Source organism: Populus alba, chromosome 15, assembly GCF_005239225.2.
Source record: "Populus alba chromosome 15, ASM523922v2, whole genome shotgun sequence".
Lineage (NCBI taxonomy): Eukaryota > Viridiplantae > Streptophyta > Magnoliopsida > Malpighiales > Salicaceae > Populus > Populus alba.
The window spans coordinates 1836542-1858761 of NC_133298.1; the positions used below are offsets into that span (position 1 = coordinate 1836542).

Below are 22220 nucleotides of genomic sequence, written 5' to 3' on the forward strand. Positions count from 1 at the left end.
AGTCGACCTTTATTTCCCTCCCACGAACGCACAAGGAGTTCACGTGACCAGTCGAGTGCCATAAAAATAAAAATAAAAAAAGTCAAAGAAAAGGGAGAGGTAGGGGTGGTGGTGGGGTCAATCACGTGAACCAGGCATGGGATGTTGGGGACTCCAAGCCTTTCGTTTCCCATTGGTAATTTTATTTGTGATTTTCTTCCTTTAATACAATATGGTCGTCGCTATTAGTTGTGTCCTCAAGCTTATAAGGAAGCGAACAGGGACACGTTATGCACTGACATCTTAGAGAGGGAAATGAGAAGGAATCCATTGGCCGGGAGTGCGTCCATCACTTCCCATACAATGGATGATGATCTTCACGTGAAGCTGCTGTACCTGGAGAACAGAGAAATATTGTTCTGCAAATGATAATTTTGGATCAAATCACTAGTTTTTTTGCTGAAGCCAGTACATCATTCTTATACACTTTCAGCTCAATGGGACTGGATTTTGCTTTTGGATTGCATTGAATTGAAAATTTGCTTCTTTTTCTGGCTTAATCTGCATGATTTTGTTCCTGTTTACAATTAACTTGGACGTGACTGGACACCTAGCTCGAACAATTGAATTTCGATCAAGAACTAAAGATATTGACAAAAGGTATCAAGTTCAAATACCTACCACCTTTTGATTTCACTGCTCACTTTAATATTCGGTTTCAATTCACCAGTATGAGACCCTTATCTTCTCTATTAAAAACTATATTTTAATAGACAGGTTATGCATTGATATCTAAGAGAGGGAAATGAGAAGGAAACCAATGGCTGGGAGTGCCTCCATCACTTCCCATACAATGGATGATGATCTTCACATGAAGCTGCTATACCTGGAGAACAGAAGTATATTGTTCTGCACATGATAATTTTGTTCCTGTTTACAATTAACTTGCCTTTTCTCCTAAGAATTTCAAGATTAATATGCCAAAAGCTAAAGTTTTTTGTTAATTTACTGAAATCTCTTTCTTGCACATAGAGAGAAATCCTGCAATGATATCTTCAAATACTCTATTGAGATACCTACATGTCAACAGTACTGATCTTCTTCCTGCTTTATCCGAGCTTTAAATTCCTTGGTTTGGGTGCTGGGGGTGTCCTGCTAGCTATCTTGTCTGCTCTTCTCCAAATAGGAGCTTTTACCATGCAATCTTGATGAAAATAGAGATTTTTTTAATGGCATTTGATGCGCACAAAGGTGAAGGCATCCCATTGATTTATGGCTTTAGCGCCTTTTGTTCAATTATGATCTTGAGAAGTGAAGCAGATTGATTGTTTTAAATGATTAAGTAATTTTTTTTCTTATAAAAAAGTTATTCTATTACTTGTATTACATGTTAGGCGTGAAGTTAAAGTTCATTTTAATATTTCTATCTCAATATATTTTTTTTAAAAAAATATTAACTTATTTTTATTTTAAAATCAAATCATATTTTTATATTCAAATCTAATATTTTTTAAAAAAAATATTAACTCAATCGGGTCATATTATTAAACATGGTTTAATTTTTTATATTAAAAAAAACTAATATCATAGCATCTATTAATAACTCAACGCTTTAGCGCCATTAAACCCACATTCAAAAGAAACAACGAAAAAAAGGTAACTAGTTCTCCATATTCTTTTTGCGAGATTCTATGCAAAATTGGCAAAAAGAAAAGAAAAGAAATTGCTCATTTTTAGGACCAACTATGAAATTAATAAATTATTAATCTAAGTCTTCAACAGATGAACACATTTAAATAATGAATAAAAATGATTTGCTCATGTTATCCGATGATAAATTTTACGATTTGCACGTCCTAATATGTTTTAGTTAACTCACTTAAATAATTATGTACATAACTTGGAGAGGTAGACCTTTAGTGGCATCCCCAAGCAAGATGTCTCTAATAGTTGTAGTATATTTATCCTCCAAACTTGTTTAAGTCTCATTATGTTTTTCTTAAGATCATAAGCTTGTGAGGTGTCAGCTCCATCAAAACATATTGCAGCGATAGCATCGCATTCGGCTTTCGCCATTATAAATATGATGCAGTTACTTTGGATCCATTGAATTAATAACCATCCCTTCACAACTGCATTTTCTATTCTCCAAAAAAATCCATATAATCTCTCAAAAAAAATCTTCTGTCGACGACTCCCACCAACAACCAGCACTTAAGAACAAATGAGTCGTTATTCACATGTTATTAAATTGATATATTGACCTCATAAAAAAAATTTAATTTTAAAATAAATACCTGAACTAGTCTAAGAAACTGAATGGATCATCATAAGCAATGATGATGTGCTGGGTCCTGGTAATTACATTTCAACCAGCGTTAAAACCCACCAAAAATAGTGGCAATAAGAGGTGCAGAAGGAAGATAGTGAACAACCACTGTCGTTACCCACATGCATCAAATCACCGTCATGAAGTCTTCCTTCCTCAGTGATCGATTAAATGCGATATGGTTTCATCAAATTTGGGTTTCTTTTGATTTATGGGAGGTTCTTGAGATGGGTTTATGTTGTTGGATAAGTGGATTTGAAGGAATCTGGAGAGGGAGAGAGTACTTCACTTAAATTTTCTTTTAACTATGAATTATTTTTCAAAGAAACTTTTCAAACAATAAACATAAAAAAGTTTGGACTTTGGATTCTATAGCCGTAGAAAAACTTTTCAATAATTGTTGCCTCGGACTCGACAACTTTTCAATAATTGTTCCCTCGGACTCGACAATAGTCATGCATTGCTGTTAAACAAAGCCATGTGCAGCAAAAAGGCACTGACCGTATAAATAATTGGCTTTGCACTGTTCCATTCGACACTTTACTTGAGGAAAAGGACAGCGAGAAAGAAAAACTTTATTTTTGTTGAAAATTGCAGGCCCACACGCAAAGACTTTATTAAATGGGCCAAGCGCTGGGACAATACCTGGTATTTTCCTTCTTCTTTTTTTCTTTTTTTTTTTTTTTCTAAATGTTGTTTTTTTTAATTAATGCCTTTTCTTAAATATATGTTTTTTAAGAATGATTTTTAAATTTATATTTAAATTAACACATCTTCTCTTTTCTTCCCTTTTATTAGCCTCATTTAAATAGCAATTATTTTTTATTATTTTATATGCATTTAATTTTTAAATAGATTATTTTAATTCATATATAATTGTTTTTATGTTTTAAATAAAAAATATTTATTTTTTGAATAATATTTCTAATATATGTAACATTGTATAATTTTTTTTAATTCAATTAATTTTATGTTTGTCTATTTATATTAATTTTTGAGTAAATAAAAATTTCATTACAATGTGTAAGATTTTTATTTACACTTATGATTTTTTTTATATACAAAAATACATTGGAAAAGCTTTTCGTATATAATTGTTTTAAGGGGAAAAAAATTGATCTATGGGAGCGCGGGTCAAATAGCATCATAAAATTTTCTAAGGTTTATAGTCCTTTAAAAAGGCTAGAAAACTAACCTAAAATATAAAATAATATAAATAATGTGTACAAAATATCAAACCACATCAATCCATCTAATTTTCCTTTTTTGCTACTCTTTGTTTTGTTTATTCTTTAGCCTTCGTCTTATTTTACTATTTGTTTTTGTATTTAAAATTATATTTGACTTAAAAATATTAAATTAATAATTTTTTAGTATTTTTTTAATTAATTTGATATTTTAAATATTAAACATAAAAAATATTTTTATATATTTTTAAATAAAAAATACTTAATAATAAATTTCTAGCTATCTTTTTTTTTTGCTTAATTTAATCTGTATGTCGTTTTATATTTAAAAAAAAAAAACAGCAGTAGAAGAAGAAGGAGGAGGGAAGGTACTAATTTAATGCATAACCTTTTTTTTTTTCTTCTTTTTTATTCCTTGATATGACACATTCTGCAGTAATGTATATTTGTTGATACCTTACCAAAAAATACTGCCAGTGAAAGTAGTCGGGTAAAAATTTATAGCATGTCTTTATTATTATAATAATATATTTTTTATTTAAAAATATATTAAAATAATATTTTTTATTTTTTAAAATTTTATTTTTTGATATAATATATTAAAATAATCTAAAATTATTAAAAATATATTAATTTAAAATAAAAATAATAAAAAATCTGAAAATACTTTTACAACGTAAAAAACAAACTAACACTTATAAAAGTAATTTTTTTATATATAAAATTTCATCCCATACTAATGATTTCTTAGCATGGCCAATGGGGTTAAAGAAAACAAAAAATCAATTAAATTGAAAAAATAAAAAAATTAATTAAAAAAAAAATAAGCTGAGAAAAAATAATATCAAATTAACCAATTAAAAAATTAAAAAAACAAAACCTGTAAGATTTGATTTTAGTTTAAAAAATTTTAAAATTTAATGAACACGACCGGACCAAAAAGCTAACTAGGGGATTATAATTTATCCACCAGCTTGAACAATTCAAAACAAAGATAAATTTATCCGTCATGAAGTCTTCCTTCCTCAGTGATCGATTAAATGCGATATGGTTTCATCAAATTTGGGTTCTTGAGATGGGTTTGTGTTGGATAAGTGGATTTGAAGGAATCTGGAGGGAGGGAGTACTTCACTTAAATTTTCTTTTAACTATGAATTATTTTTCGAAGAAACTTTTCAAACAGTAAACATAAAAAAGTTTGGACTTTGGATTCTATAGCCGTAGAAAAACTTTTCAATAATTGTTGCCTCGGACTCGACAATAGTCATGCATTGCTGTTAAACAAAGCCATGTGCAGCAAAAAGGCACTGACCATATAAAATAATTGGCTTTGAACTGTCCCATTAGACACTTTACTTGAGGAAAAGGATGGCGAGAAAGGAAATGGCATCATACCTCAGTGGAACTTGACAGGACATGTCTGTATTATCTCTTAGATATCTATCAATGGCCTCATTTAAATAGCAATTATTTTTTATTATTTTATATGCATTTAATTTTTAAAGAAATTATTTTAATTCATATATAATTGTTTTTATATTTTTAAATAACAAATATTTATTTTTGGATAATATTTCTAATAAATATAACCCGGAGAACAATGGGTAATGATCTTCACATGAAGCTGCTATACCTGGAGAACAGAAGTATATTGTTCTGCACATGATAATTTTGGATCGAATCACTAGTTTTTTTGCTGAAGCCAGTGCATCGTTCATATGCACTTTCAGCTCTATGGTACTTGATTTTGCTCTTGGATTGCATTGAATTTAAATTTTGCTTCTTTTTCTGGCTTAATCTGCATAATTGTGTTCCTGTTTACAGTTAACTTGCCTTTTCCCCTAAGAATTTCAAGATTAATATGCCAAAAGCTAAAGTTTTTTGTTAGTTTACTGAAATCTCTTTCTTGCACATAGAGAGAAATCCGGCAATGATATCTTCAAATACTCTATTGAGATACCTACATATTAAAATTACTGATCTTCTCGCTGCTCTATCCGAGCTTTAAATTCCTTAGCTTCAAATAGGAGCTTTTATGCTCTTTCTATTTTAATCTCCTAATCTACCAAGCAATCTTGATGAAAACGGAGATTTTCTATATGGCATCTGATGCGCACAAAGGTGAAGGCATCCCATTGATTTATGGCTTTAGCGCCTTTTGTTCAATTATGATCGTGATTGGTTCAAATGGATATCTATCATCGCTTCTAATTAAATGTATGATCAAGTGTTGTGGTGTACATCACAGTGGCATTTGCAAGATTATTCTTCCCTACTGAAGTCAAGCTAGCCATGGACATTGGACATGCTGCAACAACACCAGAATTTGTTGGTCTTGCTGCTTCAAAAGGTTCTAACGGGAATTTGAGGGAGCTTGACCTAGATGAGACACCAATAACGCAGAACATAAGACTTCGTTCTAGGATGGAAGCCCTAACGAAAACAGGTACATGGAAACTATGAATCCTTCTGTTTCAGGAACCAGCATCAGGACATGTTATAATGTGTTATAATTACGAGGGTCCTAGAATATTTTAATCTGATTGACTCAATTGAATTCCCATGAAGTTGCAGAATTGAGCAAATCAAATATAAATCTTGTGGCTTAGAAAATACAAACTATTTAGTTTTTGCAATTATTCTCATATTAGCTGTGTTTGTCATGATGGCAGTTGAAATGGGCCGACGATACTTCCCCAATTGCTCCCAAGTGCTCGATAAGTTCATGGAGGATGACCTTCCTGATTTGTTTTACCATGAAAAGGGCACCCCAGATGAACAAAGAATCAAGAAGACACGTTTCATGGAGCTTAAAGAGGATGTTCAAAGGGCATTTACCAAAAAACAAAAAACTATGAATATTGTGCTTTGTCTTGGGAAAACAAAAAACTATGAATGTTGAGTTTCGGTCCACAACAAACAAGGGACGAACACACTGTTCCATCCCATTCATACAGGACAGGACGACCGTGAGTATCTATGCAACCAAATCATCTGCTGAACGTCAAGTCAATGGTTCAAGCTCCAATGGTGGCTTTAGCGCAAACCAGCCAGTTCCAAAAACTCCATTAACCTTTCGAGCTATTTGGCAGAGGTGTAAAATGGATTGACAGGCCCATGGTCAGAACAAGCTTCCAAATATGGGCAGCGCCTGGCATCGTCAAAAAGTTCTTAAAAGGCTGTGCTACTGCTTGATGGCATGAGTGTTTAAAAGTGTGGTGGATGTTATTTTATAAAAATGTTTTTTTATTTTAGAAAATATTAAAAATAATTTTTTTTATTTTTTAAAAATTATTTTTTACATAAGTACTTGAAAATAATCTAAAAACATAAAAAATATATTAATTTTAAGTAAAAATAAAATCAATTTTTTTCAACAATATTTCCAAAACGTAATCTCAAACATTGCATTAAGTGATCTAACACGCCACATGACTTGTGCTTTGTTATGGGTTAAATTTTTTTTATTTTTCATAAAAATTATTTATGTAGATTTTTTTTTCAATGTATTTTGATTGTTAAAAAAAATATAACAAATCAAAAAATTTATGTATTTATATAATTAAATAAACTAAGAATTATGTATGTTAATAAATCAATAAAAAATTATTAACAACACTTAAAAACAAAATTTAAAAAACTTAAGACAAATGTAAATCAAGATATTAAATCTTAAAAAATAAAATATTAAATTGATTGAATAAAAAAAATTATAAGTTTTAAGAAAATCATTTAAAAATAAATATATTTTATTTTCAAAAAATATATTTTATTAAAGACAAACTATAAATAAATTAGGAAAATCACTTTGAAAATAACACCTCGTAGATGGACCGAGCGTGTTTGGAGTGTAATTGCTGTTGTTTTTCAAAGTGTTTTTCGCTTATAAAAAACATGCTAAAAATATTTTTTTATTTTTTAAAAATTATTTTTGATATTAGTATATCAAAATGATTTGAAAACATAAAAAATATATTAACTTAAAATAAAAATAAAATTTAAATTATTTAAAAAATACTTTTTCACTACAATGCCAAATACACTTGGAATCGACCACCGACAGTCGCGCTGCTATAGTTGTAAAATTCCAGCCGCCCTCGATAACAGTGTATCAGTCAAACCTTATCCTTGGTCTCTTGTTAGCGTAAGCATTCAACATAGATGGCTGATTTAATTAAAAAAAAGGGATAGATGAAGGATTTTTTCTAAAAAGATATTTTTTATGTCTTAGAATATTTTTTTATTCATAATTGTTTAAAACAAGGGTAGAGAATTTGGGATAATAATACATGTTAAAAAAAATATCTATAAAATAACATAGTTTTATGTCTTAGAATTTTTTTTTATTCATAATTGTTATTTAGAATAATAATTGCATTTCAAAAATATATTTATTTAATATATATTATTTAAATAAATATATTTTTTAACTTAATTAACCTCTACACAAATCAATTAAAACTTTTATAAAATTTAAAGGTTAAAAGATAAGATTCAAAATACAATACTTTTAATTAAAGCTTGTGTTTAAGTACTATTCTTAATAACAATCGTATTCAAACTATATTATTTTATTAATACTTTTTTAATATTACGAAACTCTAAAATATCTAACACGACATCTATAAAAAAGAAATGAGGGGAAGGGGGTCACAAAGCAAACATAGAGAGAAGAGAGAGAGAGAGATTGAGGACAATGATGAGGAAAATATTGGTTGCAGTGTTGATTGTGAGCATGGTCGCTTCTCATTTTGAGAACGTAGCGTCTGATGCTTCTGATTGCGATGACGCATGTACCACCGGCTGCGTTCAATCAAACACAAGACTTTTGCTCCGCTGTAATATCAAATGTGGGATAAGATGCGGTCCGGATTCTGAAGTCGAAGATCACACAGGTTAAAGAACTTGGGAGTCTCAAAGATGAATGTCACCTGGAATCTATTTATGGAATAATTTGCAGCAACTCTTTTGACTGTCTTTATTTTCTGTCAAATTTTCAGTGTTGATACTCTTTGTATTAGAAATAGGAAGGGAAGAGGGGGATTAGGGCTATTAATTTGAATAAAGAAAGGAGAGAATCACTTCTGAAACTTCAGTTGCTGTAAGAAAAAATTGTAGCCTTTTGTTCTTGAAACTTGATGATCATCATTTTAGACACAGAAAAACACAGATTCATCTATATAAGGCACCAGTAAAGTACACACTGCAATCTGCATCGTGGAACAAGCAATTAAAGGAAATCATGATAAACGAAGTGGAAGAGGAGAGAGGCCATATTGTCATCTTCTGGAACGAAGAACCAGAAGAAATTCCTCCTAAAACATCAAAACAGCAAACATCTTTGGGTGCGAGAGGGCCCGAGTTCGATTCTCGGAATGCCCCATCTTCAACATAGGAGTTTTACCTCGTATGTTCTGATATTTCTGGTTTTGCCGACAAGATTCTATGAAAATATCTTATCTTTTGGCAAAAAGGAAAAGCAGTGGACAAGATAGAAAGATTCCCGCATCAAGAAATATGAGTGGAAAATATTATTAACAACTTGCACTCAGGCCAACAAGGTGAGTTTACAACATTCATGGTGACCAGAAGCTACCACACCACTAGACAGCGCCATGCATAAAAAACTTCAAACAATTACAAAACCAAACACATTTTTGACAGCAAACCTACTTTAGATGAAACATTTGCAAGTGCTCTTCGCAACAAACCCCAATGAATCGATGAGCATCTATATATATATATATATATAACATTGACCTATCATCAAGATCCACATCAATAATAAGATGGTTCTACTTGTCAACACTCCTAAAATAGGTACCTCAATCATGTCTACCTCGAGATTCTATATAAAAAAATATTGTTAATGTTTGTAATTTAACTAAAGTTAACATAATTTAAAATAAATATAATGAAAAAAGCTTAACTGTCGCGAGTTTTGCTACAGAGCAAGAGGAGAGTTCGATCGATCGAGAGAGGCAGGCTGTTAGAGAATGTTTTTGGTGGAGAAAAGAGAAATCTTAGGTGAAGTCCTCTACAACTCACTAGTGTTATTTTTTTTTTATTGCATTCAAAAATAAAGAAAACTGTCAGACAACCGCATGACCATTCCCAGCCATGTTATGGCTGGGAAACGATCCTCTACAGCCATGATGATCATGAAGGCCTTCAAGCCATTATTCACGCTATGATCACACGGTCATGATTCATCAACCAGGTTTACGTTCCTGTCTCCTTAGTGATTAAGGATACAGAGGTACGATCCTATAGAACAGATCCTGTTCAAGTAAGGTCGTGTTGTTCTGAGCTCCTCGAACAGTTTATTAACTCTCTTGTTTCTTCGTTCTTTTCTGATGTGGGACAAATCTAGTTCTATTTTTGTTTCAAGGGTGTTTTTGTCCTAAAGAAAAACGCTTTGTCCGTCTTTTTTGCTTCTTGCTACGAGCCCCGCGGCCCCGGTAATATCCAAGGGGAGAGTAGTGATATGAAAGTACGAGGATGACCCTCAGCTACTGCGGCGCTGCCTTTGTGGTGGTATTTTAGAATCCCGACCGGGGACTATCTGTTACTGTTTTGGAGAAAACAGCGTTCTTGCTGAGGGTGGAGCACGTTGAAAACTTAGATGAGATGACAAGATTTCTAAAAACGTTTCGAGGTAGAGGAAATCAATTACAAGAGAGGATGGGTTGCCTGGTACAAACTGGTTTGGACTACAATGTTGTCTCCAGCTTCATTAAACAAGTTCCAATGGTGCCAAACCAGACCAAAGATGCACTTGAAAAGAAGATTGATTGCATGACAAATTTCCTAGGCTACTCGGTCAACTCACTGGAGGAATTCCCAGCATATTTATGCTATGATTTTGAGAGGGTTAAACTTAGATTTCGAATGTATATTCGGCTGAGGGAAAAAGGTGCAGCAAAACGCAAAGTATCGATGGGCACAATCCTTGCATGTTCATGTGCAATTTGTAAAATATTATGTAGATGTCCACCCTGAACGACCAGCTATGTGGGAAAGTTTAAGGAATGCATCAGCTTCAAGCCAAGGCTAGTTCTGCATTTAAATTGTGCACAGTTTATATGTATTGTTTCAGTCAAGTTGATGCCATCCATTCATTATCCAAGGATCTAATCACTCAGCGTTTTTTCTGTTTGCTGTCGTTTCTAACAATTTTTTTTATGAATCATCCATCTCATGTTCTCTGTTGCTCACAATACGATGCTGCTGCTTGTTCTTCAACTTGCAGATCTGAGATGGCAGGCATTAATTATTGCTGTTTGATGTTTTAGGATTCTGAGGAACTTCTTCGTTCCAGACGATGGCAATACGGCCTCTCTCCTCTTCCACTTCGTTTATCATGATTTCCTTTAATTGCTTGTTCCACGATGCAGATTGCAGAGGTACTTTACTGGTGCCTTCTAGCTTGATAGATGAATCTGTGTTTTTCTGTGTCTACAATGATGATTATCAAGTTTCAAGAGCGAACGGCTACAGTTTTCTTACAGCAACTGGAGTTTCAAAAGTGATTCTCTCCTTTCTTTATTCAAACTTGAGATTATTTCTAATACAAAGAGTATCAACACTGAAAATTTGACAGAAAATAAAGACAGTCAAAAGAGTTGTTGCAAATTATTCCATAAATAGATTCCAGGTAGCATTCATCTTTGAGACTCCCAAATTCTTTAACCTGTGTGATCTTCGACTTCAGAATCCGGACCGCATCTTATCCCACATTTGATATCACAGCGGCGCAAAAGTCTTATGTTTGATTGAACGCAGCCGGTGGTACATGCGTCATCGCAATCAGAAGCATCAGACGCTACGTTCTCAAAATGAGAAGCGACCATGCTCACAATCAACACTGCAACCAATATTTTCCTCATCATTGTCCTTAGCTCAATCTCTCTCTCTCTCTCTCTCTCTCTGTTTGCTTTGTGACCCCTCTCCCCGCATTTCTTTTTTATAGATGTCGTGTTAGATATTTTAGAGTTTCGTAATATTAAAAAAAGTATTAAATTGTGTACAGTTCATATGTATCGTTTCAGTCAAATTGAAGCCATCCATTCATTACCCACGGATCTAATCGCTGAGCGTTTTTTCTGTTTGCTGTAGTTCTTAACAAATTTCTCTATGAATCATCCATCTCGGGTTCTCTGTTGCTCACAATACCATGGTGCTTCTTGGTGTCCAACTTGGCCATTAATTAATGCATGCACTAGTATGTCCAACTTGCGGATCTGAGATGGCAAAACCTGATTTTTTTCTTTCAAATCAGCCGTCTATATTGAATGCCTTCGCCGACAAGAGACCAAGGATAAGGTTTTGTCTAATACACGGTTGTCGAGGGCGGCTGGTGCTACACACTGTAGCAGTGCAAGTGTCTGTGGTCAATTCCATCTTGGAGGTGTAACGTGATTGTGCTTAGCGCTAACCTATCCATATTTATCGTGTCATTAATACATGTGTCGTGTTTGCTCTCTTACTATCGAGCAGTAGCCCAGCCTGGTAAGAACTTTTTGACCATGCCAGGCGGTGCCCATATTTCCAAGACAAAGCACAATATTCATAGCTGATGAGCAAAAGGTTCGAATATTTTCACTTCAATGGAATATATGGGTTCTAAACAAGCGTTCAGTACAAACAAAGAAGAGAATGTTTGAAGAAGAAACAGTCCCATAGAGCTGAAAGCGCATAAGAACGATGTACTAGCTTCTACAAAAAGACTAGTAATTTAATTCAAAATGATCACGTGCAGAACAATATATCTCTGTTCTCCAAGTATAGCAGCTTCACGTGAAGATCATCATCCATTGTATGGGAAGTGATGGACGCACTCCACGCCATTGGATTCCTTCTCATTTCCCTGTCTAAGATACCAATGCAGAACCTGCCATTGTTCACTTCCTTATAAGCTTGAATAGATTCTTGTAATTTTTATATTTATATTTTGTTAATTAAAATTTTTGTATTTTAATTTTCAATCTCTAAAAACTAAAATAGGTTTCGGATTTGATTCATTTTTTAAGTTGTTTTTATTGAATTTTAAGGTTCAGGTTGGGTTCTAAGAGTCTTTTGAAAGGATTTTGAGGCATTTGAGATGAAAAATAATGAAAGAAAATGAGTTTTTTTTTTTTTTTTACAAAAAAAAAAAAAAGAGCAATTCCTAATTTTTCAGCGGCTTTAAAGTCATCAAAAATTGTCATGTGCAGAACAATATACCTCTGTTCTCCAGGTATAGCAGCTTCATGTGAAGATCATCATCCATTGTATTTGTATGGGAAGTGATGGACACACTCCACGCCATTGGATTCCTTCTCATTTCCCTCTCTAAGATACTAATGCAGAACCTGTCATTGTTCCGCTTCCTTATAAGCTTGAATAGATTCTTGTAATTTTTATATTTATATTTTGTTAATTAAAATTTTTGTATTTCAATTTTCAATCTCTAAAAACTAAAATAGGTTTCGGATTTGATTCATTTTTTAAGTTGTTTTTATTGAATTTTAAGGTTCAGGTTGGGTTCTAAGAGTCTTTTGAAAGGATTTTGAGGCATTTGAGATGAAAAATAATGAAAGAAAATGATTTTTTTTTTTTTACAAAAAGAAAAGAAAAAGTAGAGCAATTCCTAATTTTTCAGCGGCTTTAAAGTCATCAAAATTGTGATAGTGGATGATCCGTTGGCGGAAAAAAAAACATGCACTTATGGGCTAACTCGATGGCCTAGGCGTTTCATCACCGGGCCTAGCATGTATGTCCCCATTTTCTTTTAATTCTCCAAAATTAATTTATATTTTTATAAAAATATTTTTTTCAAATATATTTTAGATGATTTTGATGTTTAGAATTATTTATAATCTTTTAAATACTTATGGTGACAAAACGGTTAACGTAAGACTGGAATTTATTTTATAAATAATTATATAATTATTATAGCTTCAAAAAAATCTTTATAGCCAATCAAATATAGTCCTCCAACATTTACTTGTATCTTAAGATTTAATTAAATATTGTAAGATGTTAAAAGTTAATATAAGGATTGAAAGAGACTTATAGTACGTTTGCTTTTATATAATAAAAGTATTTTTTTTTAATTAATTTTTTAGTGTTTTTAAATCATTTTGAATGTATTAATATTAAAAATAATTTTTTTAAAAAAATATATTAACTCATTATATTTTTAAATAAAAAATATTTTTAAAAATAATCATTACCATAATACCAACATCAGATATATTTTTAAAAAATTTATATCATTTACAGAGTCTTTCCTTATATTTATTTTAATTATTATAAAATTAAAAAAATAATAAGTTAAAAAACCAGTAGCAAGTTAGCAAACAGCAGGCAAGCTATCTAGTAAAAAAAAAGAGTTTCAGCTTAAACATTGGCACCTTTCACAATAGCTGACATGTCGTTCATTAATTGTTGGGTGTCGTCAATACCAGCATCGAACCTAGATGATAGGACCACCGACCACCTATGGCAAACCAAACAGGCAATGGAGGCAGTGTTTTTTCCGTGGGTTTAAGTTATTTTTAAAAATATTTTTCAAACTATTTTATACTAAAAAATATAATTAAATTGATATTTTTAAAAAATATTTTTGTATGATTTTTATGTGTTGAAAAGCAATTTCATAAAAGTTTAATATATTGTATTATCAAAACATACCTGTAGGCTGTTTCGAATTTCTATAGCTTTACATAGTGTTAGGGCATTTTAGTTAAATTAAAATTAAAAACAAAATAATAATGCTTAGTCTTTCATTTTTACACTCTAATTTATTGTGTTGCGGATTGAAAACGATATAATTTAACCTTCTTAGAAAAAATCAATGAACTCTATTATAATAAGATTTTTTTTTCAAGATCCTTGATAAGAAACAACTCTATCTTTTTTATATTTTTACAGCATAGTTAAATAATTAAATTACTTTTAAAAGTAAAATTTATTTAACTAGCATCTAAAGGCTCTTTTTTTTTTCCTTTCAAAATTGCACCTTTTAAAACACACTAAAATAACTAAATTACTCTTAAAAATAAAATCTCTTTAGCCCAGAGCACAAGGGCTTTCCTATAATTTCATTCTAGTTTTTTTTTATATATATAAACAAAATTAACTAGGTGTAATTTGATAATTTAATAAATATAAAATATTATTAAAAAAAACAAAATTAGTAGACATGAACACTCGTTGACAAGTGGAGTCTGCCCGTGCTTCTCAGATAATGCGTGAGTGTTTGTTTGGCAGCCAAACAATAGCTTTTTAGGGTGGCATTTTAATTGTCTGGATAACCCCTCCATCCTTAAGCAGCTCGTGTGACTCATCGACCTCCGGTTTGGCGTTAAGGACTTTTTTTTTTCTCTCTTCTCCTAATTTTTGTGTCTAATCCTTCAAGTTCTCAAAGCAACCCTTCAATTTATTTTCCCTTCAGATTTTAAATTCTATTCTTTTTATTATTATTTATTTTATTTCAAATAATTTATAAAATTGGAATATTTTTTAGTTTCACGCTCCTTTAATATTTTCATCTATGGATTTGGTCCATATTATTTTGATTGCTAGTTGTTTTACTTGAGATAATTTTTAAAATTATGTTATTTTTTTTACCTTGGTATTTTTCTTATAAAATCTAATCTTCATTCTTTTTATTACTATTTTTTTTACCTTGGTAATTTTTTTAAATTGATATTTATTTTTTAATTTTATCATTCAACATTAAATTGGTTGAGAATTCAGCTTCATGATTTAGCCCGAGTCTAGAATTTTATGGGTTGCAAGTTTAGGAGATTCATCGCGGTTTTTTTTAAAAAAAAAAAGCTTATGTTTTTTCAATTTTATCCTTCAATATTTATTTAATATGACATTGGAATCCATTATTTTTTTTTATTTGCTTTCCATAGGATTTTTCTTTAAATTTTGAAAATGACTTGTGTTATTCGAGTCTTTTTGAGTTGTTGTTATTTGTTAAATTTATCTTTGTTTAAAAAAAAATTATTTTTGAATTAAATTAAATTAATTGATTAAATATAAGCATAGGATGCTCACTTCATGATATTTTGTTTGGTTTGTTTTCTAGGTCGTTGCTTTGACGGTGCATGCAACCATTTTTGATGTCCTTGTGCAGCCTTTCAAAATGACGTTAAAACTATCTTGGGGAGCTCTTTTTTGTTGGTTAGGACAATGTCAACAACGGATCAACAATGAGTCTCCAACGAGCTTTTCTTTGTTCTCCACCCAAGTATGATATTAACAATTTATTTTTTATAGTTAATTATTGTCAAATCGTTTTTGTTAGCTTATTTACTATGAATATGTTTTTTAATTATATTATTAAATTAATTGAGTTTTTTTTTTAATTTAGTCAAGTCAATAACCTAGGTTTTAAACTTTTTCTTACATCTTTAAAAATACTCGTGTTGCCTAAACAGCAACACTTATTTTTTATATTAGGAAAAATCTAACTCACCTCTAAATGTGATGCAAGCCACCTATATAATGAGAGATTATTTGGCCAATGAAATATTCCCTTGCCAATTCACCTTTTTTTTTTGTCAATGTTTGAAAGGCATATTCAGTTATACATCATTGAGCTAAGACAAAATAAAAGAGGTTGTGATTTTATTATGTATTATCTCAACAAATATTAATAATTATTATAATGATTTTTTTTATATTTTTATTTAATTCTTTAACATTTTGTTTATTACAAAGACTTCGTGATTTATTTTAATTTACTTTTTATATGATTATCTTAGTTTCATAACTCGAGTCGCAGGCTTGACAACTTAACCCAGTTGACTCTTTTTTTTTTTATTGAATTTTTCTTTCTCAATTCATCCTTTAATATTTGGTTAATTGAGAATCATACTTCATGATTTATTTCAGTTTACTTTCTATGAGATTATCTTAGTCTCATGACTTAAGTAATAGGTTTTGTAGGTTAACCTGAGTCATTTTATTGTATTCCTTTTTAAATTGATTTTTTTTTAAAAAAAATCATTCAATAATGAATTGATTGAGAATTGAGTTTCATAATTTATTTTGATTTATTTTCTAATGAGTTATCTCAATCTTATGATCCAAGTCATGGGCTTGGGGGGTTAGCTCGGGTTATTATTTTAGTTTGCTTTTTATGAGATTATTTCGGTCTCATGACCCAGGACACGAGTTTGACGAGTTAATTTAAGTTAATTTTTTGTCCTTTTTTTTCGTTGATTTTTTATTTCAATTTCATTCTTCAACATTGGATATATTGAGAATTATGCTTCATAGTTTATCCTAATTTATTTTCTATAGAGTTATTTCAGTCTCATAACCCAAGCCATGAGTTTAATAAGTTAATCTAGGTTAATTCAAGTTTTTTTCCCCTTTTTTTTCATGGATTTTTTTTTTCAATTTCATCTTTCAATATTGAATTGATTGGGACTTAAGCTTCAGATTTGTTTTGATTTACTTTTTATATGGTTCTTATAATCTCATGACTTGAGTTATAGACTTGAAAGTTTAACCCAAATCGATCCAATATATTGTTGTCTCAATATTTTTTTAAAAATTTTTATTTTTAAGTTTTTTTAAGTGAAATTATATTTTTATTGATTGTTCAGGTTACCTTTTAAATTTGTCAGTTTAATCGAATCACACCAGGTCAACCTCGACACGATCAATTTTTTTTTTCTACAAAAAAAAAAAAAGCAAAAGTCCGAATATTTGCTAGGCCAATTTAGTAAGTACAGGAGTGTTTGAGACAATGATAAATGTTATTTTTTTTGAAAATGTTTTTCACTTGAAAATATATTAAAATAATATTTTTTAATTTTTTTTAATATCACAACATCAAAACAATTTAAAAATAAAAAAATAAAAAAATTCAAAATTCTTAAAAAACACAAATCACGTTACCAAACACTAGCAACAAAACATATCTCCTTCAAAAAGATATGATAAAAAGAAAGGGAAAAAGCAGCTCATTTTGTCGAAAGCAGAAATTCCAATAGTCAATACTTTCATTCATCGCCTTCTATCTTGCTATCACTACAAAGCCCATTATTCTTGCTTTACTCCACATTTAGTGGTATCCTGCTTTCCAAGAAATTTATGTACTCAGATATCGAATATTTTCACTTCAATGGAATATATTGGTTCTAAACAAGCGTTCAGTGCTGCCTTTTCTTTTATCAAAGCGCCAAGGTTTTGGATTCTTTACTGCTTTCACCGGCGGTACAGGCAAACCAATGACATGCCTCTGATATGAGAACAAACAAAGAAGAAAATAGTTGAAAAATAAAGGTTCTCAGAATGTTCACAATTTTTGTTACCTTCTGGAGACCACAAAACCATGGCGCAATTTGTATTCCAAATTCCAACAGAACAGATCAGACATGTTATGGAAACATGAACCAGACGAAGAGAATTTCGAATCTGAATAAATCAGTTGCAAATTTCTATAATTATTGTTTTTCGATTGTGATTAGAGAACATTTTCTATGAGCTTTCGGGAAGAAAAAAGAAGCTTTCAAGGGCTTAGTATTACATAGGCATAAGGAGCTTACAGAGCTAGTTTGCTCTTTGGTTAAAATTGTACACGGAAGAAGATCAAAATCTTTAACTATAAACTTTGTATCAATTATAAGGCTTATCAGAGACATACTTGCATGCCCTCATAATTTCCTGAGTTTGTTACTAATACCATCTTTTAGAGAAGACGAGGATGACGAGGAAGACAAACCAGTGCGTTTAATCTCAGCCTTGTCCTTGGTAAATGCCCTTTGAACATCCTCTTTAAGCTCCATGAAACGTGTCCTCTTGATTCTTTGTTCATCTGGGGTACCCTTTTCAAGGTAAAACAAATCAGGAAGGTCATCCTCCATGAACTTATCGAGCACTTCAGAGCAACTGGGGAAGTATCGTCGGCCCATTTCAACTGCCATCATGACAAACACAGCTAATATGAGAATAATTGCAAAAAAACTAAAATAGTTTTGTATTTTCTAAGCCACAAGTGATATTTGATTTGCTCAATTCTGCAATTTCTTGGTTTCAATTGATTCAATCAGATTACAATATTTTAGGACTTGCGTAATGATAATACATTGTAACATATGTCCTGATGTTGGTTACTGAAACAGAAGGATTCATAGCTTCCACGTACCTGTTTTCATAAGGGCTTCCATCCTAGAACGAAGTCTTTTGTTCTGCATTATTGGTGTCTCATTTAGGTCAACCTCCCTCAAATTCCCGTTAGAACCTTTTGATGCAGCAAGACCAGCAAATTCTGGTGTTGTTGCAGCATGTGCAATGTCCATGGCTAGCTTGGCTTCACTAGGGAAAAATAATCTTGCAAATGCCACTGTGATGTACACCACAACAATTGATCATACATTTAAGTACAAGCCGTGATAGATATCCATTTAAATCAATCAAGATCATAACTGAACAAAAGGCGCTAAAGCCATATATCAATAGGATGCCTTCACCTTTGTGGGCATCAAATGCAAATGAGAAAATCTCTATTTTTCATTAAGACTGAATGGTATATTAGGAAACTAGATAGGGGAGCTTAAAAGCTCCTATTTGGACGGGCAGACAGAATAACTAGCAGGGCATCCCCAGCACCCAAACCAAGGAACTTAAAGCCCGAATAAAGCAGCAAGAAGATCAGTAATGTTAATATCCAAGCATCTCAACAGAATATTGAAAACGTCATTCCTGGACTTCTCTTTATGTGCAAGAAAGAGATTTCAAGAAAATAGCCAAAAACTTCAGCTATTGGTATATTAATCTTGAAAGTCTCAGGTAAAAAAGCAAGTTAAATATAAACTGGAACAAAATTATGCAGATTAACCCCAAATGCAATCCAAAAGCAAAATCCAGTCCCATAGAGCTGAAAGTGCATACGAACCATGTACTGGCTTCAGCAAAAAGACTAGTGATTTGATCCAAAATTATCATGTGCAGAATAATATACCTCTGTTCTCCAGGTATAGCAGCTTCATGTGCAGATCATCAACCATTGTATGGGAAGTGATGGAGGCACTCCCAGCCATTGGATTCCTTCGCATTTCCCTCTCTAAGATATCAATGCATAACCTGTCCTTGTTCGCTTCCTGCCCTTGCTCTGTTTTAGCATGATAGTCTTTTGGCCTTGTCAACCTTCGACAAATACTAACAGCACTTTGCCCATCTGATGTCAAGTCCAAAGCAGATGCTCCTTTTGCCAGCATTGACACTATCACTGATGGTTCTTTTCGCATTGCAGCAATGTGAAGAACCGTGTAACCTCGTGAATTTCTAAGATTGACATCAGCAAGACCGAGGCTAAGCACCTCAGACACGACCTTGAGATCACAGTATGATGCAGCATAATGGAGAGCGTTAGCATCATCTAAGGTTATATCAGATTCAGTCAGGAGAAGTTTCACAAGTTCAACATCATCTGAGTCTAATGCCATGTGTATCCTCTTGATTCTCTTTTCACGCAGGGCATCCACAGCCTCTGTGGTGTTTTCTTCATCAGAAATAGACTTGCGCCGGAGCAGTTTAATTTCAACTGCAACATCATGGGGAAGCTCCTTCTCTATAGAGATGTTGTCAAGATCAGACCGTGCTATTCTATCAACACATTGCGTGACAAGCTGACTTAATTGGCAATGGAAGGCAACCACAAGGATTGGAATCATATCTTCCACAAGAGCTTTCCCAACAAAGTTCTGAAGGCGTCTCTGCAAAAATATACAGCTTCACACCGTTATAATTTTCTTCTGTTTCTTATAGAGCTCAAAGGACAGTTTTGAAAATAAATAGAAGGGCCCAAACCTATTTTTTCTTGTTAAGTTATTCTTGTTAGTTTACTCTAACAAAAATGGCATTTTATTTATTTACTGAAAACCAGACTCCAAGAGGAAATAGTACAGGAAAATAGCAGGAAAAGCAACTATCCCCAAGTTATTAATTAGGCTTAAATATTGGCATTCACAGGGTTGGTTCAGCATATAAATCAAATGGATTAATATTATCAGATCACAACTGCACTGCTAGAAACGAATCATTTGAAATATTTGCACCATGGGCGAACAAAGTAAAACAAGTTGGATCCCAATTCTCAAGATTTACCAACTATATTAGCAAAAATAGCAAGCGTGGGCAATTTCTTGTAAGCATAAGTTCACAATTACTAAGCAACTGCAGGACAAGAGCAATTCCACCACAAGCAAATAACAGAATCAGTACAGGCTAGAAGAGCACCATCACACCACATCAAGAATACAAACATCATACATAATGAATAAAAAATTATGCATCACAGTGCAATAAAATAAACTAACCTGGAAAAGTGAAACCAGCTCTGGTACTTGAAATATGGATGATGCATACATCAATTCTACTGCAAAATTAATTGCAGGTCTACACGCATCATGGGCACATACATTGTCAACACATGTTGAGACTTCCATTGGAGATGGCTTGAGTTTTCCAGTATACAAATAGCTCAAGAAAATTAGGAAGGCTTCATATCCAACCTTTCCACAAGGTAACAAATCACTCATGCAATACTTTGGTTTTCCTTCTTTCTCTGAAGATCCCTTTTCTCTCCTAAACAACTCGTGGAAAAACTTACTCCTAGCACCTAAAATACATCGGTGAACGCCAATAGCGGTACCCTCAACAACAATATCAGCATCACTATAATCACAAGTGGAGTCAATTAATAGCTGCTCCAAATTAGAGCTCAGCTTGTTTAGACTAATCACCTCAAGACTAGTTCCTGCCTCAGCACCTGAGGAGGATATGTTGTGACTAATTGAGCCATTTGATAAATGAGAAGATGAAGTATAGCTCAGAGATGACGATGGCTCAGAGAAATTAGCCATTAATCCACCAGCGAACTTACTCTATAAATTATTAAGATTGAACCTATGATCCATAGTTTTCTCTATCGAATCATAGCATTAAAAAACAAATACCATAAGCTACCTTACTTTTCAACTAATGATGCTATTTATTGCTCATATCCAAACCCTAAACTTACAAGAGACACAGAAGAAAGAAATCGGCATCAAGGACACCTAAAAGCAAAAGCAAAAAAAAAAAAATTCTTATATAGCTGAACACAAAAAGGGTTTTACCGGAATAATCATACAGCTAAAACAAATTCAAAATCATAGTGTAAATTAATTAAAATGAAAAAAAGACAAACTTTATATTGCAATATCAAATTTTAGCTATCAGGAAGTCAAAAACATTACTTTATCTTAAAAAAAAAAACTTCAATATGCCATAACTAAGAACTTTCTTGCTTGAATTTCCAAGACCACCAAGTCAACATACTATACATAGAAAAACAACACCAAAAACTAATTATTTTAGTAAACAAAAAATGTGAAGTGCTCTCAAGAACCTAGATAAAGAAACAGTAAAAAGCCTTAAAGGTTATTATCAGATCTATCTAAGATTCTTAATCTTAGAAACACAAAAGATTATTAACCAAGAAAGCTACTAACTTGAGACCAATCAAACCAAACAAAACCCAGACACCAACAAACCAAGACAGTGCTTTTGTGAATTCAAGAACTGAAGACCCAGGTAACAAAAAGGGGTACTAAACGTTAAAGAAAATCATGGGCACGTGCCTAACGTGATGTGATAACAACCGAAACTTCATTTCTCGCTTTCAAAGTTACTGTTTTTTCTAGAGAGAGAAAGGATTGTCTTTTTTTTTG

At 32.0% G+C, this 22220-nt stretch overlaps 2 protein-coding genes, 1 long non-coding RNA gene and 1 other non-coding gene across 4 annotated transcripts; 2 read left to right on the plus strand and 2 right to left on the minus strand.

Moving 5' to 3' along the window:
- The first annotated feature begins 5656 nt into the window (after positions 1 to 5656).
- LOC140954604 (BTB/POZ domain and ankyrin repeat-containing protein NPR1-like) lies at positions 5657 to 6419 on the plus strand. Its single transcript, XM_073404758.1, has 2 exons — positions 5657 to 5941; positions 6168 to 6419. The coding sequence occupies exons 1-2, from the start codon at positions 5788 to 5790 to the stop codon at positions 6395 to 6397; spliced, it is 384 nt and encodes a 127-aa protein (XP_073260859.1). The 5' UTR covers positions 5657 to 5787; the 3' UTR covers positions 6398 to 6419.
- A 3162-nt stretch (positions 6420 to 9581) lies between these two features.
- Positions 9582 to 9794, minus strand: LOC118028394 (small nucleolar RNA U3). The gene has a single exon (XR_004684018.1). It is a non-coding gene; the product is annotated as a small nucleolar RNA U3 (small nucleolar RNA).
- A 141-nt stretch (positions 9795 to 9935) lies between these two features.
- LOC140954621 (uncharacterized) lies at positions 9936 to 11357 on the plus strand. Its single transcript, XR_012168040.1, has 2 exons — positions 9936 to 10547; positions 10791 to 11357. It is a non-coding gene; the product is annotated as an uncharacterized lncRNA (long non-coding RNA).
- A 6470-nt stretch (positions 11358 to 17827) lies between these two features.
- On the minus strand, positions 17828 to 22213 carry LOC118028239 (BTB/POZ domain and ankyrin repeat-containing protein NPR1). Its single transcript, XM_035031772.2, has 4 exons — positions 20826 to 22213; positions 19469 to 20222; positions 18653 to 18850; positions 17828 to 18424 (listed from the first exon to the last, which is right to left on the minus strand). The coding sequence occupies exons 1-4, from the start codon at positions 21369 to 21371 to the stop codon at positions 18162 to 18164; spliced, it is 1761 nt and encodes a 586-aa protein (XP_034887663.1). The 5' UTR covers positions 21372 to 22213; the 3' UTR covers positions 17828 to 18161.
- Positions 22214 to 22220: the final 7 nt, after the last annotated feature.

Bases quoted from the DNA above. Each gene is read 5' to 3' on its own strand.
- LOC140954604 (XM_073404758.1), top strand. From the start codon at position 5,788: ATGGACATTGGACATGCTGCAACAACACCAGAATTTGTTGGTCTTGCT. The intron at 5,942-6,167 runs GTACATGGAAAC...TCATGATGGCAG, and splicing joins GGAAGCCCTAACGAAAACAG to TTGAAATGGGCCGACGATAC.
- LOC118028239 (XM_035031772.2), bottom strand. From the start codon at position 21,371: ATGGCTAATTTCTCTGAGCCATCGTCATCTCTGAGCTATACTTCATCT. The intron at 18,851-19,468 runs GTATATTATTCT...TGTACATCACAG, and splicing joins GCTATACCTGGAGAACAGAG to TGGCATTTGCAAGATTATTT. The intron at 18,425-18,652 runs GTACGTGGAAGC...TCATGATGGCAG, and splicing joins GGAAGCCCTTATGAAAACAG to TTGAAATGGGCCGACGATAC.